At 42.3% G+C, this 20,095-nt stretch overlaps 2 protein-coding genes across 3 annotated transcripts in view; one reads left to right on the forward strand and one right to left on the reverse strand.

The window, feature by feature from the left end:
- LOC132098587 (uncharacterized) overlaps window positions 1–20,095 on the forward strand; it is a 76,938-nt gene that overhangs the window by 26,473 nt on the left and 30,370 nt on the right. The window lies entirely within an intron of this gene.
- The window catches only part of LOC132099082 (zinc finger BED domain-containing protein 4-like), a 34,290-nt gene continuing 18,505 nt past the window's right edge, over window positions 4,311–20,095 (reverse strand). For both annotated transcript variants that reach the window (XM_059505520.1, XM_059505521.1), the window contains exon 2: window positions 4,311–8,686. In XM_059505520.1, coding sequence (XP_059361503.1) covers window positions 4,746–8,492 — 3,747 coding nt within the window. In that variant the 5' untranslated portion in view covers window positions 8,493–8,686 and the 3' untranslated portion in view covers window positions 4,311–4,745. The remainder of the gene's footprint in view (window positions 8,687–20,095) is intronic.

Raw genomic sequence — 20,095 nt, forward strand, 5'->3', positions numbered from 1 at the left:
CAAAGAGCTCATTCAAATACTGAGGTGCTAAACCATTCAGGGCTTTATAAGTAATAAGCAAGATTTTAAAATCTATACGATGTTAGACAGGGAGCCAGTGCAGTGTTGACAGGACCGGGCTAATATGGTCATACTTCCTGGTTCTAGTAAGAACTCTTGCTGCTGCATTTTGGACTAGCTGTAGTTTGTTTACTTAAGCATGCAGAACAACCACCCAATAAAACATTACAATAATTTAACCTTGAGGACATAAATGCATGAATTATCATTTCTGCATTTGACATTGAGATCATAGGCCTTAATTTAGATATGTTTTTGAGATGGATAAATGCAGTTTTACAAATGCTAGAAATGTGGCTTTCTAAAGAAAAATTGCTATCAAATAGCACACCTAGGTTCCTAACTGATAACGAAGAATTGACAGATCAGCCATCAAGTCTTAGTGTTCTAGGTTATTACATACAGAGTTTTTAGATACTATAATTAACACCTCTGTGTTTTCAGAATTTAGCAGTAAGAAATTACTTGTCATTCAGTTTTTTATATCGACTATGCATTCCATTAGTTTTTTAAATTAGTGTGTTTCACCGAGCCACGAAGAAATATAAAGCTGGGTATCATCAGCATAACAGTGAAAGCTAACACCATGTTTCCTGATGATATCTCCCAAGGGTAACATGTAAAGCGTAAAGAGTAGCGGCCCTAGTACTGAGCCTTGAGGTACTCCATACTGCACTTGTGATCGATACGATACCTCTTCATTCACTGCTACCAATTGATGGCGGTCATATAAGTACGATTTAAACCATGCTAATGCACTTCCATTAATGCCAACAAAAGTGTTCTAGTCTATGCAAAAGAATGTTATGGTCAATAGTGTCAAATGCAGCACTAAGATCCAATAAAACTAATAAAGAGATATAACCACGATCAGATGATAAGAGCATGTCATTTGTAACTCTAAGGAGAACAGTCTCAGTACTATTATACGGTCTAAATCCTGACTGGAAATCCTCACAGATACCATTTTTCTCTAAGAAGGAATATAATTGTGATACTACCTTTTTTAGTATCTTGGACAGAACAGGGAGATTCGAGATCGGTCTATAATTAACTAGTTCTTTGGGGTCAAGTTGTGGTTTTTTAATGAGAGGTTTTAATAACAGCCAGTTTGAAGGTTTTGGGGACATATCCTAATGACAATGAGGAATTAATAATAGTCAGAAGAGGATCTATGACTACTGGAAACACCTCTTTTAGGAGCTTAGATGGAATAGGGTCTAACATATGTTTTTGGTTTAGATGATTTAACAAGTTTATACAATTCTTCCTCTCCTATAGTAGAGAACTGTTCCTCAGGGGGTCGATGTGCACTGTCTGATGCGATACTGTAGCTGACGGCTGAATGGTTACAATTTTATCTCTAATAGTATCGATTTTAGAAGTAAAGTAGTTCATAAAGTCATTACTGCTGTGATGTTGGGAAATCTCAACACTTGTTGAGGCTTTATTTTTCGTTAATATAGCCACTGTATTAAATAAATACCTGGGATTTTGTTTGTTTTCTTCTAAAAGAGAAGAAAAGTAATAGGATCTAGCAGTTTTGAATGCTTTTCTGTAGGATAGGTTACTTTCCCGCCAAGCAATACGAAATACCTCTAGTTTTGTTTTCCTCCAGCTGCGCTCCATTTTTCGGGCTGCTCTCTTTAGGAAGCGAGTATGTTCATTATACCATGGTGTCAAACTGGTTTCCTTAACCTTTCTTAAGTGTAAAGGAGCAACTGTATTTTAAATGCTAGAAAAGAGAGGGTCCGTAGTTTTTGTTACATCATCAAGTTGTTCTGAGGTTTTGGATATGCTAAGGAATTTGGATACATCAGGAAGATAACTTACAAAGCAGTCTTTTGTGGTAGAAGTGATGGTTCTACCATACTTGTAACAAGAAGTAGAATTTACAATTTTGGCTATATGAAGTTTGCACAAATCTAAATGATCTGAGATAATCACTTGCCTGCATAATTTCAGCACCATCAAAATCAATTCCATGTGACAGTATTAAATCTAGAGTATGATTTCGACAATGAGTAGGTCCTGAGACGTGTTGTCTAACCCCAATTAGAGTTCAGAATGTCTATAAATGCTGATCCCAATGCATCTTTTTCATTATCAACATGGATATTAAAATCACCAACTATTAAAACTTTATCTGCAGCCAGAACTAACTCGGATGTAAAATCAACAAACTCTTTAATAAAGTCTGTATGGTGCCCTGGTGGCCTGTATACAGTAGCCAGTGCAAACATAACAGGGGATTTATCATTAACATTTGTTTCTTTGGATAATGTTATATGAAGTACCATTACTTCAAACGAGTTATACTTGTAGCCTGCCCTCTGAGAAATCCTGAAAACGTTGTTATAAATTGAAGCAACACCTCCACCTTTGCCTTTTGGATGCGGCTCATGTTTATAACAGCAATCTTGGGGGATGGACTCATTTAAAATAATGTAAACATCAGGTTTTAGCCAGATTTCTGTCAAACAGAGCACATCTAGATTATGATCAGTGATCATATTATTTACAAAAAGTGTTTTCGTAGAAAGGGATCTGATATTAAATAAGCCAAGCTTTATCAATTGTGTATTTGTATCGCGTCTGTTTTTTATTTGTTGAACCTCAATTAAATTATTACTCTTACATTGGTTTGGACGTTTTTTGTATTTTCTAGTTCGGGGAACAGACACCGTCTCTATAGTGTGATATCTAGGTGAAAGAGTCTCTGTGCTGAGAATTAACTCATCTCTGTGACGTGAGGCAGCTAGCAGATGGTCGGATTAGCCAGTCTGTCTGCTTCTTGACCTGGGCCCCAGTTAGTCAAGTATAAACTCTAAGACTATGTGCCATATTTCTAGGGAAAAAAGTGGCGCAACCCCAGGAGGGATGAAGACCATCTCTTTTCAACGGGTCAGGTCTGCCCCAAAAGCTCCTCAAATTGTCTATGAAACCTATGTTATTCTGCGGGCACCACTTAGACATCTAGCCATTGAGTGATGATAATCTGCTATGCATTTCATCACCACGGTAAGCAGGGAGGGGACCAGAGCACATTACAGTGTCTGACATTGTGCTTGCAAGCCCACACACCTCTTTCAGGTTATTTTTAGTGATGACATATTCTTACCATAGTTGTTTGATGAACTTGTGAAAAACTGGAGCGGAAACCACTTTAGAACTGTGCCAGAGAGACGCACCCAGTATTTCAGTCTATTGATCAATACAGAATGGTTAATAGTGTTGAAACCAGCTGATAAATCTAAGAGAACGAGGACCACAGAGTCACCCATATCAGTGGCTAAAAATATGTCGTTTAACACACTCAAAAGAGCAAATTTCATACTGCTGGCAGCCTTAAAACCATATTGAAAGTGCTTAAACAGATTATTTACAGCAAGGAAAGATTGAAGTTCGAAAAAACACAATCTTTCCAAAACCTTGGAGATAAATGGTAAAACAGAGATCGGGCGAAATTTTTTTTATTTTATTTGACAGATCGAGTGAAGGCTTCTTTAGGAGAGGTGTGACAGTAGACACTTTCAGATGAGCAGGAACCACCACAGTAAACATTTATTTCCTGTGGCTCAGTGGTAGAGCACTGCATTAGCAGCGCAAAAGGATGTGGGTTCCATTCCCAGGGAACACACATACTGGTAGATAAAAAGTATAGCCTGAAGCACTGTAAGTGTAAAAAGGACACTAGACCTGGTCCAACCGAATCAACAATTTGCTTTAAAAACCTAGGGTGGATAACATGAAAAAAAAAAGGATGGTTTCAATTGGGAATAGTGTCAGTGTGTGACTGAAGGGAGACCAGTCATATTTTAACTACTTTTTCCATAAAAAAAAAAAAAAAAAAACCTTGAGAAGCAATATAATAATCAAAGAAAATCACAAGACAAAGACCTGAAACTTTAACAAATTTAAACACAACATGGCTTCAAAGTGTAAAATTTTATTTACAAATTACCACATGAAAAAAAAAAACCTAGTTGTTCCAGTCTGAATTATTCCTCTATGGAATTATATTTTGGAAATTATTTATAAAATGTACAGTACATATTCTTGACGTCCCATAATTTAATTCTTTTAGATTAAAATAAAAAATAAAAAATGTACTTGACAAATTTTCTAAAAAGATTTTAACCTGAAAGTACAACATTGTTACTTTTTTACAGATACAAACAAAACAATCATCAACAAAAGGGTTAAAAATAACCATAGTTCTAACAGTACCTCAAAAATCACAGAATTGAATAAAATGCATTTAAAACATCTCTCAGTCACAGCATTTATTATGGGCCATGTGTTTATATAAAAACAGTATTCAGCATGTGGTTTAAAATTTCTAAAATCATTTAAATTTCATCATCATTCTTTGCAGATCAGTTAATATTTACAGCATGTTGTCCTGAAGTAGTTTGTATAAGGCACAAGGAGAGAGAAGACAAAGATAAAATGCATTTTCTAAAAGAAATTAAAGTACAGCAACAAACAATAACTAACCCTATAGCTAGCTAACCCCCCCCCCCTTCCTGAAAAAAAACTTTTCACCAGAAATAAGACTCCAGTGATAAAGTGTACTCAACAGTAGTACTCAAGCAATCTTTTATTCAATTAAATATCAGTGGTCCTAGGTTAGGGTTCATGAGATTTTAAGAAACAGCCTTGCAAATATAAATACACAATCATCAATACCGAAAATATATCAAAGGAAGGTTGACCTTTAAAAATAGAAGTCCTTCAAGATTTTCTAGCAATGGCCGGGACTGATTCAGAGCATAGCTGAGACTTGATGTGCTAAAAAGTGTGTCTGCTGGTACAATGCTGGGTGGACAACCCACATAGCGTACAGCTACTTTGGCAAGTTCAGGCCACAGTAACTTCTTTAGGTTCCAATAATTCAGAGGATCACAACTCTGGTCAAGAATGTCTTCCTCCAAATACTCCAGCACTGCAAGCTCCAATGATTTTGGTCTCTCCTCCCGCTTGATTCTCTGTCTAATGTCATCCATAAGAGCCCAGAGGTTTTCTTTGCTTGAGGCCAAGCTGTTTGATGAAGCTGGAATTTCACTGCATCCATTTGATAGTGGTGGTTTTGTCTCCACAGAGTTAGATGTAGACACCTCAAGCTCTTGTATGAGGTCATGCTTACACTGCTCTGCTTCTTCCTCAGTAAAAAGGGAGGTTTTATACCTTGGGTCCAACATGGTTGCCCATATGTACCTGGGGTCATGAAGTGTAGGGGACATTTTAGCCACCATTGCTTCCTTTAAAGACTTGAGCATATTGTCAATCCCCATGGTCTCATCAAAAAGCATATCTATTTTTCGGTTAAGTATGTGAATGAGTGGAATGACCTGACCTAGTGTTGCTGTGCGATTGCTCATCTCTCTGCAGGCAACCTCAAAAGGCTTAAGAGCATTGCAGACTGACTGCATGACTTCCCACTGGTCACAGCTTATCAGTTCCCTGAAATTGCACTCTATTGACATCTCATCAATGGCTTTCTTTTGTTCTACTAATCGCTCAAGCATAAAATACGATGTTTTCCACTTAGAAGGAACATCCTGAACCAGCTGGTTTTCAGGTAACAGATAAGCTTTTTGCAGCTCTGCCAACTTCTCCTTTGCTTTAGCAGAACGATGAACTCTCTCACAGATTTTTCGAGCCATACTAAGCAAGTTCTGAACCATCCTCTGATTTTTTATGGCTTCATTAACAATGAGGTCTATACTATAAACAAAACACTGCATGGTGGTGTGATCACTGCTTTCTAGTATGCTTCCAATAGTTTGATTATCTGTTACAGTAAATCCAATTTTAAGGCCTGAGGAACCAATCCAGGTGTCCCAAAGATATTCAAGCTGCTTTTGTACGTTCATCACATTGTAGTCACAGTCAATTGAAGAAACACCAAGGAGGGCTGAGCAGTGGAAATCTTGTCCCTGACGCAGAACTTGAGACTCAAATGTTACCCAGTGGGCTGTAAGAATCAAGTACTCCTGAGTTTGGCTGCTCACCCAAACACTTGTCGTGAAATGGATGATTCCACCTTCAGCTTCCTTGAGGTGGGTAAGAACTACTTCTTTCACGCTTCCACACATTTCTGGTATTGCAGTGCTGGTAAAGTAGGATGAGGAAGGGAGAGAATACTGTGGCTGGAGGTATTCCAGTAATCTGTTCAGGCCAACATTCTCCACTACAGTTGATGGCTGAAGATCCAGTGCAAGCATTTCTGCAATGAGTTTGGTTATTTTTTTGGCAGCTGGGTGGCATTCACTGAACTTCTCTGCATTCTCCTCACAAGAAGAAATGTCCATAAGCTCCTGCTTAATTTGAATTTCAGCAGATGACACATCACCTGAGATATTACTATTAATTTCAAGCACATTCCCATGAAATCTCTGCATGTGCCTAAATAAGCAACTAGTGCCTAAATTGGTTGTCTTTTTGCCTCTGCTAATTGTGCGGCTACAGTGCAAACAGACCACCTTTGTTGGGTCTGCAGAGGAAATAGAAAAGTGATTCCATAGCTTTGAAGTCTTTTTGCTGAAAACAGGCAGGGTGTGGTGTTTGTTCTCAGCAGGAGGGCTATCCGTTGCATCTGTTGCCATGTCATCCTCTGCAGCAGGAGTACAATGGGCAGACTGAGGTGAGGAAACTTTGTCATTTGTGCTTTTTTGGGTTTTGAGAACATCAGGATGCCGTCGCATCAAATGTCTCATTAAACAGCTTGTGCCAAAGTCCCCTCGTTTACCACGACTTATGACACAGGGACAATACCGACACAAAGCTTTGAGTTGGTCAACAGGTGAGACAACGAAATGATGCCATACTTCTGATTTCACCCGTTTCATTATTTTCTTGTTTTGTTGAAAAACTGAGCTCTGATCTTGGGATATGTTGTGCTCCTCAGTGTGTTCATCTGGTGAGGATGACCGAGATATATTTTCCCCTTTCAGTCTAAAAGATGCATCATGTGAGGGCTCTTCTCCAGATCGATATGTAGTATCAGTTGCCTCAACCTCAAGAATCATGTGCTCACTGTCATCATTGGGCACATCATCTGATATGTCATCAGAGCGATGGGATGAACAGAGGAATTCCTTTTTGACCTCTGCGGAGTCTTGTGTGCGAGAGAGCAATGTTGGTGGAGTGATGTAAGGGAGAGGAATACTTGAGCTCTGTCCATTTTCTTCAATGACTATTTCTCGATGGGCCCGCCACATGTGGCGAATAAGGCAGCTCGTCCCCAAGTCTTTCCCATTTTTGCCACGACTGAACTCATTCATACAGTGAATACACACTGCTTTCGAGCTGTCAGCAGGGGATAAATAAAAGTGTTTCCACACTGCGGAGCGCCGTCGGGAACTTGAGCTCTTAGGGGCTGATCCAGGGCATTCACTTCCCAAGTCAGTGGCATCATCATTATGGTTGTTTATGGAATGTGGGGATGGAACCACACTCTTGACGCTTTTTTCTGCTTTTGGTTTGACCTTTTTTAAAGAGTCTTTGGATACTATGTCTGTTGCCTCGGCTAGAAAGGAGGACAGTGGAGTATTGTTGTCTGTAGGGGGCTTGATGCTTACAGAAAAGTCTCCATTGTTTGGTGATATATTAGGAGGTATTGAAGGTGAATTATTGGACAAATTACTTAACGAGTCACTGTCTTGCAGAAGAACAGTGGGGTGAGCCCTTCGCACATGCCTCATTAAACAACTAGTACTGAGATCTTTCTCGTTTTTACCCCGGCTGAACTCTTTCATACAGTACATACAGATTGCTTTGGTACTATCACGTGGTGATATGAAAAAATGGTTCCAAGCAGGGGATTTTTTTCTAGGGTTTAGGGGACTTCTTATGGATGATAGAAGGCTTTGTGTGACAGCATCCATTGCAACATCATACAGAGTACTGGAGTACCCACTGAACAAGCTACCATAATCATCATCATAACCTCTGGTGGCAAAGGGGCCAAAGGCCCCATCAAATGACAACTTTTCATCATCCGGAGCGATTTCACCCGTTTCATTTGGTTCTGCTTTGATACATACACTCGTTTCAATTTCTGAATTATTTATTTCAATGTTCTGGCTCCTATTTGAAATAGTTGGAGATGTTTGAGAGTCATGTTTTTCACAACTTTCTGCTGCTGAATCCCCTGTTGAAAGCTCATCGACTTCAGATCCATCTTCCTCTGTGCCCTCAAATGACAAAGACACCAAAGAGGAATCATTTGCCAGTGACTCAGGGGGACAAGTATGTGCTTCCAGTACCTCTTGAGGAGTAATTCTGTATGATTTAAAAACATAACCATCTTTCCCTTCAATTTTTAAACAGGTTCCTTTGGCCTCTATTCTCTTGATATCTTTGGAGCCATTATGCTCATAACTTAAATCCTCAGTGTTCTGTGAGAGGTTGTCCTCCCTGTCCATTATTGCAGAAAGATTTTCTGCAGTGAAAGAAAACTTTCTCTATTCAAAGCAGATTTTTAAGCGTTCAAGTGTCATGGATGTGGCTCTTTCTTCCATCCAAATGTTTACTTTAACATGTTATATCTGAGCCCAGATGCATCAGATATATTGATTTCCATTTAGGATACTGTAAATCACGTGTTCATTTGTAGAATCTGAAAAATTAAATGGGAGATAGAACATTAAAATAATAAAATACAATTAACAGTACAAAGTATGTGTGATTAAAAATGTTACACAATGATATTAAAAATATACACAATGACAAATAAATATATAAATAAATAAACAAAAGGAGCCACTCTCTATAAGTAATTTTTGTAAGACATTATTGTTAGTTATTAGCAAATAGATTATTATTATTATGGTCTATCTGTTTGAATCAATCTGATGATTTAACAATGAAATCACTAACTGACCTGGACTGCAAGTTATCATTACTTTCAGTGATATCCGTCTTGAAAATTAGTTTTGTGTGTTCAAGGTTTTTGAAACTCACTGATTGGTTTTGTGGAACTCAAGCCAAGCCCTGCTGTCACGCTCCAAGGGCATCCAAAACGGTTTACAATTTACGATTAATCGTTTTTTAAAATGTGGTCGATTCAAAATCGATTCACAAAGGCCACGAATCGTTTTTTTTTCATATTAATTTCCGCAAACATTGAACGTAAGATTAACGTTAATCTAATTACTAGTCTTCTCCACTAGATGTCACCCTTTTATGTGCCTTGCGCGATGTTACCAAGGAGCGAGAGGCGAACCTGTCATTCATTCATTCAGTGCTTAAAATAGCGGTTTCAGGTGCTTAGTCGACGTTGATGCCCCCTTCACATAAAAAGTCAGAGGTAGCATTTTAGATTTCGCAAGCAAGAAGACAACGATAGTATTGTGGACAACAAAGCTATTTGCGTGATTTGAAATGCAGAGGTGAAATGCTGTAGTAATACTACAAGTCTGCGGAACAATTTGATGAGACATCACCCAGACGTTACAACACCCCCACAGCAGAGCACACAACTGAAGATTACTACGGAGCGCGGCACGTCACCTGTAGGAGAAAAAAAAAATACAATCCGTGGCGACAGTTTTGCAATCAGTCCCCTCAGTTTATAAATCATACTCACAGATTCTTAAACTGTTCCCTCGGTTTAACAAATCGTGCCCACGGATTAATAAACCGTACCCACGATTTTCCAATCGGTGCGCTCAGATTTTGTAAACCGTACCCTCGGTTTTTGAATCCGTACCCATGAATTTATAATCCGTGCGCATGCGTTTGCATTCCATTCCCACAGATTTGTAAACTGTACTCACGGATTCATGCAGCAAGCTCCTACGTGTTAATATACTGTTTTATTGAATATGATTATGTGGAATATGCCTACAGCAAAGTGTTATAAGTGATTCTCTATCAAGTGTAGTAAGAGGTGGAATACAACGAATTAGAAAGATGTGCATCAAATTTCTTGTTTAATCTGTGATAATCTTAGCACTTGATTATTATTGTAAAATAAACCTGGCATTGTGACTGACTCTGGAGTAATTTTTTCCTCTTTTGTAAGTCGTTTTGGATAAGTTTCTTATGCATAACCTGTATAATAATATATGATAAAAAAATAAAAGTTATTTTTATTATTTTTATAGGCCAAATAAATAAATGCACTTAAGACTGTAAAAATGTTTGTCAAAATTCATGAATGCTTTATATTAAAATAACCTTTTAAATTTTTGGAAATGTTTGTGTACTATTCTTTCTTAACATGAAGACTTATTTGGGTGATTTTATTACACTAAGCTCCCCCCAGAGTTAGATGCACGCTTCACTGTTAATGTTATTATTAAACAATTGGGCCTATTATAACATTACATTCAGTTAGAAAAGGAATGACAACATAACCGGCACATTATTTGTTTTGTATTGCTTTTTAACTTGCCGTTAACGTGCTGCGCTCCGTAGATTTCTAATGCATTCACAAGCAAAATTCCTCACAATTCACCTCGTGCACAAAAGATCACCGATTGCATTTGCATAGAAAATTGAATCGAGAATCGAAATCGATACATCTGAATCGATACCCAGCCCTACATGTTAAGTCAATGCAAAGATGCGAATAGACATCCTGCGGTGCGTTTCGCACGAATGAGGCCGATCATCTCCAAAATCAACAAAACATTTTTAAATAGGTGATGTCTTTATAAATAAACTGCATATTTGAGTTTAAAACAACTAAATTCTCACCTGAAATACTTTAAAAACTAAATTAACTACAATATCACGTTATTGGTATGGGGGTTGCTTCAAACAGCGGACATGAAAAACAATCGCAGACTTGGCAACACTGGTTCAGGTGGAGTGGCAGTTACTACACAGAGCCGTAGTCTACCGACAACTAACACAAAATCGTTTTCAAAATCGACAAGGAATAGCCTGCGATTTTAACATTGATTTTGTGTAGATCGTCAGTGAATTACGGCTCGGTGTAGTAAATGCCAACCAGTGTTGCCAAGTCTGTGGTTGTTTTTCATGTCCGCGGGTCGAAGCGACTCCAATAAAAATAATGTGATATATAACCCCTAAAATGCGAATTTTACCAAGGCAACCCTGCTAAAAAACATATATTCTAACCCCGGGAAGCAATTTTTATCGGGGAACCTCCTGGAAACGCGATTGGGCTAGTTTTGGACTAGTTTTGAGAAGCAACTGGGCAGGATTTGTTGTGAAAACCTGGCAACCCTGATCCGAACGCACGTGCTGGAGATATACTACTAATTACAGGAGCGTCTTTACTGATGAGATATGCATGAAAATCGCATTCGATTTTTTGCACAGCCCTAGAAAGAAAGCAACTAAACAAGTATGACACATTGAACAATTTTTCTAAATGACTAAATGTAAACATCTTTTATGTACAATATCTTACTCAGGACAGTACTTAATAAAAAAACATGCATTTAGTATGATCTCTCCTATTTTGTTAAAATTATTCACATTTTCAAAGATTCTGCAAGGGGTTCCCAAACATTCAAGCCCCACTGTACACACACACACACACACATATTTATATATTAGGGATGTGACAAGGCCCACGAGACGAGGGACGAGACTGGGTCCACGAGAACGAGGTGAGATTTTTAGACTTTTAGTGAAGAAATCCTATAGGAATATATACATCTTTTTTGCTAAAATTGTATGTGCATTTTGAAATCAACTTGTACTATGAAATTAATCTTCTATTTTAATGAATTATAGGCAGCAATAAACAACATGTAAACTAGAGCTGCAAGAGTCTGGATAAATTGAGAATCATATTTAATACATACACATACATACATACATACATACATATATATATATATATATATATATATATATATATATGTGTGTGTGTATGTAAATATATGTATGTGTATATATATATTAGGGGTGTAACGGTACGCAAAAATCACGGTTCGGTACGTACCTCGGTTTTAAAGTCACGGTTCGGTTCATTTTCGGTACAGTAAGGGAAAGAAATGCAAACATTAAACTGCAGGTTGTTTATTACTAAACTTTTTTTAACAATTTTTTTACAATTTGTATTTTTTTTTTAAATACTTTTTAATAAAATATATATAAAATAAAAAAAAGAATAAGAAATAAAATACTGCTGCAAAGTTCTCCACTAAATAAAATACTCTCAGTCTCAAACCAATATCATATAATAAAATATAATGAAAAATATAAATAAATAACTATGATTACAGTGCAGCATTACAAATCCCAGCTTGTAGGCCTGCTCATATTTAAAAAATATATATAACTTTTCCAAAGTGTAAAGTGCAGCATGAACAGTTTCAGTTTTTAGACCTGCTCAGATTTCGTTATTGCGTTGGAATGATCGGAATTAAGAGCAAAGGTCTGTTTAAATGCCGACATGAACTGCGTTTGAATTACAATCGTTTTTTTCCTAGTTGTAGTGATGTTTCACACTCTCGTGATGCCTTTTGAAAACCTTAGGCCGGTGACACACTGGCATATTGCACCTGTCAAACATAGTCTATTTTGCCGTCAATACTGTTGACGGTGTCAGTAGGCTTTATATTTATGCTCAACATGAAGAATAGATATTGTTGTAGTGAAGACAAGATCCTGGTCTGTCGGCGCCTCGGCGGTCTCCCTCAATGTCACCTACAGAAGCAGCAGCACGCCAGCGCCGCGTCAGGCACCATTCTGGTGTGTAAAGACACAGAGAACGCGAAGCAGGTGTCACGCAACTGACAAACAGCAGAAACGCCACGCTCACGCCACGCAGCCAGTGTGTCACCAGCCTTTAGAATAAGCTGCAGGGCGGGATTTGCACAGAAAGCGAAGACTTCCGCCACTTAATATGTTCGTTTGGAAACACGAAAATGTATATATTCCGCAAACAAAATATTGAATTCGGTCAATCGGTACACACGTGCACCGTACCAAAAGCCCTGTACCGAAACGGTCCGGTACGAATACACGTACCGTTACATCCCTAATATATGTATATATATATATAGTGAGCCGTGTCCTGGGCACCTATCAGCGTCGCCCTGGCAACGGAGGAGATCTACCTGCACACAATCACCGCGGGCTGATCGGTCCCAGCTGAAGACGCTCAAAGGGCGACTACAAAGGCTGCACCTAAGAAGACATGGGTGAGAAAGCTCTCCAGAAGATCGCCAGCTAATGTTGTGTCTCTTATCTCTCCAGAAAGCGAGTGACCGACCAGCCCGCCACCTGAGCACCGGACACCGATTCCCCTTGCACTCAGCCGGCCGGCAAACAGGATCACGCAGCACCGAGGACGATTGCCAGCCCGTGCCCAAGCCGCCGAACTCAACCGCCTCGCCCATCACTGGTTGCTCACCGGGAACCCCAGCGCTGCCCAAGCGGCCGAACGCGTCGTCGTGGACCGGTATCTGCATGCCCTGCCACGCCCCCTTCGGCAGGCAGCCGGAATGAGGAACCCACGGACCGTAGGAGATCTCGTTGAGGCAGTCTAGCCAGCGGAGGCGACGTTGCGACGAGAGGCTGGGGAGCGAGCACCGCCATTTCCCCGGAGGGTGTACCAGGAGCGACGCACGCCAGAGGGCACCCAGCGCGCAGTCAGCAGGTCGGCGTACAGGATGAGCCCATGCCAACTGAGCCACCGCCCTCACCCAATCGCCCCTGGCTGGCAGGCTGTGCAGTTCATCTGGAACCACCGCGAGGGGCACCCCAGACTGAGGTTTTCATCAACGGCCTACCGTTTACAGCTTTGCTAGACTCCGGGAGCGCCGTAAGCCTGGTCCAGTCCTCCATAGTTCCCCCACGGGCGGGAACCAAAGCTCGCATATCCATCACCTGCGTCCACAGTGACACCCAGAGTGTACCTACCAGAGTGGTGACCATCTCCACGAAGACCGGCACCGGGCCCCTGGAAGTGGGCATGGTCAAGGACCTGCCGGTACCCGTGCTGCTGGGGAGAGACTGGCCAGGCTTGGAGCAACTACTCACTCAAGCTACCCAGCCTGCCAGCCCTGCCGGGAACCATCCGAAGAAGAAAGACCTCCGCCGAGCTCCCCGGCTCTGTCCTCCTGGCCTCAGACAGCGCCCGACCCCACTCTTTGTGGTCCAGAATGGCCTGCTGTACTGTGTCGCGCAGCGGAGAGGGGAGGAGGTGAAACTGCTGGTGGTCCCACGCACACGGACCCAGATGATTATTGAGCTCGCCCATTCCCATCCGATGGCTGGCCACCTGGGGGCGCAACATACTACCCAACGGATCCGAGACAGATTCCACTGGCCTGGCATGGAGGCGGAGATCAAACGATTCTGTCAAGCTTGTCCGGACTGCCAACGGACGTCGCCTCATACTCCTCCCCCAGCTCCGCTCATTCCGCTGCCCATCATCGAGGTGCCCTTTGAGCGAATAGGAATAGATTTAGTAGGGCCGCTGCCAAAGTCCGCCCGGGGCCACGAACACATATTGGTCATCGTGGACTATGCGACCCGGTACCCTGAAGCCATTCCACTGCGCAAGGCTACCTCCAAGGCCAGCGCCCAGGAGCTCTTCCTGCTGTGTAGCCGGGTCGGCATCCCCCGAGAGATAATGACAGACCAGGGCACCCCCTTCATGTCCCGGACGATGGCTGACCTCTGCCACCTCCTTAAGGTCAAACAGCTCCGGACCACCGTCTACCACCCTCAGACCGATGGGCTGGTCGAGAGGTTCAATCAGACGTTGAAGCAGATGCTCCGTCGCGTGGCTGCGGACGACAGACGGGATTGGAACCAAATGCTGCCGTACGTCCTCTTCAGCATCCGGGAAGTCCCCCGGGCCTCCACAGGATTCACACCTTTCGAAATTGCTGTTCGGACGGCAGCCCCGTGGCCTGCTCGATGTTGCCAAAGAGGCCTGGGAGCAGCAGCCGACCGCCCATCGGACCACGATCGAGCAAGTGAGGGAAATGAGTTCCAGCCAGGGGATTACGTGTTGGTTCTCGTCCCTACGGCAGCATGTAAATTCCTCGCTAAGTGGCAAGGCCCATATATTGTCATGGAGAAAGTGGGGCCCGTGACCTACAGAGTACGCCAGCCGGGGCGAAGGAAGGAAAGTCAACTATACCACATTAACCTCCTGAAGCGCTGGGAGGGGACGAGGACTCAGGTCGCAGCACTTGCCGGCACCTCTCCCGTGGTTGTCGACATCAGCCCCCAACTGTCGGCCACCCAGAGGACGGAGCTCCAACATCTGGTCGGTCAATTCTCGGATGTGTTCTCTCCACGTCCCGGGCGGACCCGCATACTCCAGCACGACGTACGCACACCTCCAGGGACCATTGTGCGGCAGCGGCCCTACCGAATCCCGGAGGCCCGGCGACACGCCGTCGAAAGGGAGGTTCAGGAGATGTTGAAGTTGGGAATCATCGAGCCCTCCCGCAGTCCCTGGTCCAGTCTCATAGTCATGGTCCCAAAACCGGACGGCACCCTCCGGTTCTGTAACGACTTCCGCCGCCTTAACGAGGTCTCCGAGTTCGATGGATACCCGATGCCCCGTGTCGACGAGCTGCTGGAGCGGCTGGGGAGGGCCCGGTTCATTTCCACGCTTGACCTCACCAAAGGCTATTGCGGGCCCCTGACTTTAACTGTCCCTTCTTGTTGCAGACGGACGCATCCGACACCGGGTTGGGAGCCGTGCTATCCCAGATACAAGATGGTGAGGAACACCCGGTGGTCTACATCAGCTGAAAGCTGTCCACGACAGAGCAGCGGTACGCGGCGGTGGAGGAGGCGGCGCTGGCCGTCAAGTGGGCAGTCCTGGAGCTGAAGTATTATCTCCTGGGACGGAAATTCACTCTCATCACCGATCACGCCCCTTTGCAATGGATGGCCCGGGCGACGCGGTGGTTCCTAGCGCTCCAGGACTTCCACTTTGACGTGCAACATCAAGCTGGAGCCGCCAACGCCAATGCGGATGGACTCTCCCGCCTGTGGACAGCTTTCGCAGGTCTGTCTGGGATGACTCCCCCCCCCCCCCCCCAGCCCCCACTTCCCCGAGGGACCAGGACGACACTTAGGGGGGGGGGGGGGGGGGGGGGGAGTGTGAGCCGTGTCCTGGGCACCTATCAGCGTCGCCCTGGCAACGGAGGAGATCCACCTGCACACAATCACCGCGGGCTGATCGGTCCCAGCTGAAGACGCTCAAAGGGCAACTACAAAAGCTGCACCTAAGAAGACACGGGTGAGAAAGCTCTTCAGAAGATCGCCAGCTAATGTTGTGTCTCTTATCTCTCCAGAAAGCGAGTGACCGACCAGCCCGCCACCTGAGCACCGGACACCGATTCCCCTTGCACTCAGCCGGCCGGCAAACAGGATCACGCAGCACCGAGGACGAGCACCGGACACTACTGGCACAGTCACGTTCACAACCACTAATAAATACACCCTCCGGGGCTTTAAACCTTCATCACAGCCTGCCGTGTGATTCTTCAGCCCGCAACAATATATATATATATAGTGAGGATCGAAAGTTTGGGCACCCCAGGTAAAATTTTTTATTAATGTGCATAAAGACGCCAAGAAAAGATGGAAAAATCTCCAAAAGGCATCAAATGACAGATTAGACATCCTTATAATAAGTCAAAAAAGTTAGATTTTATTTCCATCATTTACACTTTCAAAATAACAGAAAACAAAAAAATGGTGTCTGCAAAAGTTTGGGCACCCTGCAGAGTTAATACCTTGTACTGCCCCCTTTGGCAAGTATCACAGCTTGTAAACGCTTTTTGTAACTAGCCAAGAGTCTTTCAGTTCTTGTTTGAGGTATCTTTGCACATTCTTCCTTACAAAAGTCTTCCAGTTCTTTGAGATTTCTGAGCTGTCTGTCACGCACTGCTCTTTTAAGGTCTATCCATAGATTTTCAATTATGTTGAGGTCAGGAGATTGTGAAGGCCATGGCAAAACCTTTAGTTTATGCCCCTTGATGTAATCCACCGTGGATTTTGAGGTGTGCTTAGGATCATTATCCATTTGTAGAAGCCATCCTCTCTTTAACTTCAGCTTTTTCACAGATGGCATCAAGTTAGCATCCAAGATTTGCTGAAATTTTTTTGAATCCATTTTTCCTTCTACTCGTGAAATGTTCCCTGTGCCACTGGCTGCAATACAACCCCAAAACATGATCGATCCACCCCCATACTAAACAGTTGGACAGAGGTTATTTTCATTAAATTCTGTGCCCTTTCTTCTCCAAACATACCTTTGCTCATTCCGGCCAAAAAGTTCTATTTTAACCTCATCGGTCCACAGAACTTGTTTCCAAAATGCATCAGGCTTGTCTATATGTTCATTTGCAAACTTCAAATGCTGATTTTTGTGTTGAGGACGTAGAAAAGGTTTTCTTCCGATGACTCTTCCATGAAGTCCATATTTGTACAAGTATCTCTTTATAGTGGAATAGTGTACCACAACTCCAGTGTCTGCCAGATCTTTCTGGAGGGATCGTGCAGTCAAACGTGGGTTTTGACTTACTTTTCTCACAATCCTGCGAGCCGTTCTGTAGTGGTGTAAATCGGAGCCTTCATGATGATTCGATACGATACCGATTTCTTAAGCCAACGATTAGATTATTTTAGATACTTCAGAATTCCCTGCGATATGATTCGATACGATTCAATAATAGATTTTTAAATGATATCTATTAAGTTTCAAATAAATCAACAAAAATAATAAATAATGTGCCTTTTATTGAGAATACATTAACAGTATTCCATTACTGTATGTTACACTATAGCAGTTGTGCTCAATGCACTGCAAATAGAACAGCAAATATAAACTGCATCTACAGTTACAATAAAGTGCAATCAGATAAATTGTAATAAGAACAAAATAACAATAATAAAGTCTAATGCTTACAGTGCAGGTCTACTATGGCCAATTAGCCTATTCACTGTTAAAAAAAAAGACCTCTACAGTTCAAGTACATCAACCCTGCACGTTTCTTTTATACAAAATTGGTTACATTTTGAAAATACAATTTGTATCTTATTAAGAGGTAATGGTCACACATCCTCTGCAGTAGATGAACTGCAAATAGAACAGTTAACTCCACAAAATCAGGTAGAGTGCAATAATAACAAAAAGTAACAAAAGTCTAGGACATAAGCCTACAGCCCATTCACTACAAAAGAACAAAAATGCATTGCATTTTAGAAGAATGAGGTATTTAGGTATTTAGAAGCATGGCTCATGGCTTGGGCTATAGCAGGGACCTTGCAAATAAAACAGTTACTCAAAACAGTTTAAGTGCAGTAAGAATCAAAACAAGTAACAAAAGTCAAGGACATAAGCCTACAGCCCATTAATGGCAAAACAACCAAAAACAAGGAGACTGACTACAGTTCTACAGTTCAATACTCTCAGTGGTGCTCCTTGACAGATTTTTCTACAAGAAAATCAACTGGTCCACATGCTCAGAAGACAATACACTACGCTCTGAACGCACAATGTCCCCTGCTGTACTAAACGCAATAGGGCCTCATGTCTTTGGTGATGTTTTTTGCTCTTTTTGAAGTGCTTGACAACTTTGGAGGGAAAAACGTTGTCAGTGACAGTGATGTGGGGGGCATGGAAGCCTGGCCCTGTGTTCTTTCTTTACACTCGCCATCAATACCATGGCGCCTTTTGTGCGGATAGATTTGACGTATTGCCGCAGTATCTTATCACACACTGACAGTCTTTCTCTTTGCAAACAGCAACATCTCTTACCACTACTCCTTCGGTTTTCCTGAAGCCAAAATACTTCCACACCCATGACTTGGCGCCGACTGGAATGTGTAGCATTTCACTTTCATTGCCGGTTCCATCGCTCTTGACTCAATGTGTGTGTGAACATAGATAGATAGACTGTGAATGAAACGTAACGCGCGTGTGAAGCGGTGTGAAGAAGAAGACAATAATGAGGTTAGCGCCACCTGCAGCTTAGGAGTAGCCTAGGTTGTACACACGCATTGTCGGAGCGGGTGCTGAAAATAGACAGGCGAACACAGACGGGTGGCAAAATAAACACATTAATCGATAGTCTTGCGGACGCATCGATGCATTGAATCGTTGGCTGTATAATCGATGCATCGATACGAATCGATTAATATTTACACCTCTACCGTTCTGTCTGATATTTTTCTTGTTCTTCCAGATCTTGCTTTAACTTCCACTGTTCCTGATGACTGACATTTCTTAATTTTATTCCGAACAGAGGATATTGGCATCTGAAAACGCTTTGCTATCTTTTTATAGCCTTCTCCTGCTTTGTGAGCGTCAACTATTTTAAGTTTCAGTTTTCTAGACAACTGCTTAGAAGAACCCATGGTGCTGATTGTTGGGGCAAGGTCAGATGAGTCTGGGCATTTAAAACCTTTGAGATTGACATCACCTGGTCTATCCAGACGATGATGGAGAACAATCCATGACACTGTCAGGTCCTAGCTTGCCAAAGGGGGCAGTACAAGGTATTAACTCTGCAGGGTGCCCAAACTTTTGCAGACACCATTTTTTTGTTTTCTGTTATTTTGAAAGTGTAAATGATGGAAATAAAATCTAAATTTTTTTACTTATAAGGATGTCTAATCTGTCATTTGATGCCTTTTGGAGATTTTTCCATCTTTTCTTGGCGTCTTTATGCACATTAATAAAAAACTTTTTTACCTGTGGTGCCCAAACTTTCGCTCCCCATTGTGTGTGTGTATATATATATATATAATGTATCGTGTAATCGTACCGGACCGTTTCGGTACAGGGCTTTCGGTAAGGTGCACGTGTGTACCGCATGACCGAATGCAATATTTTGTTTGCGGAAAATATACATTTTCGTGTTTCCAAACGAACATATTAAGTGACGGAAGTCTTCGTGTTCAGCACAAATCCCGTTCTGCAGCTGATTCTAAAGGCCGGTGACACACTGGCTGCGTGGCGTGAGCGTGGCGTTTCTGCTGTTTGTCACTTGCGTGACACCTGCTTCGCGTTCTCGGTGTATTTACACACCAGAATCGTGCCTGACGCGGCACTGGCGCGCTG

The sequence above is a fragment of the Carassius carassius genome, chromosome 22 (assembly GCF_963082965.1).
Source record: "Carassius carassius chromosome 22, fCarCar2.1, whole genome shotgun sequence".
NCBI classification, from domain to species: domain Eukaryota; kingdom Metazoa; phylum Chordata; class Actinopteri; order Cypriniformes; family Cyprinidae; genus Carassius; species Carassius carassius.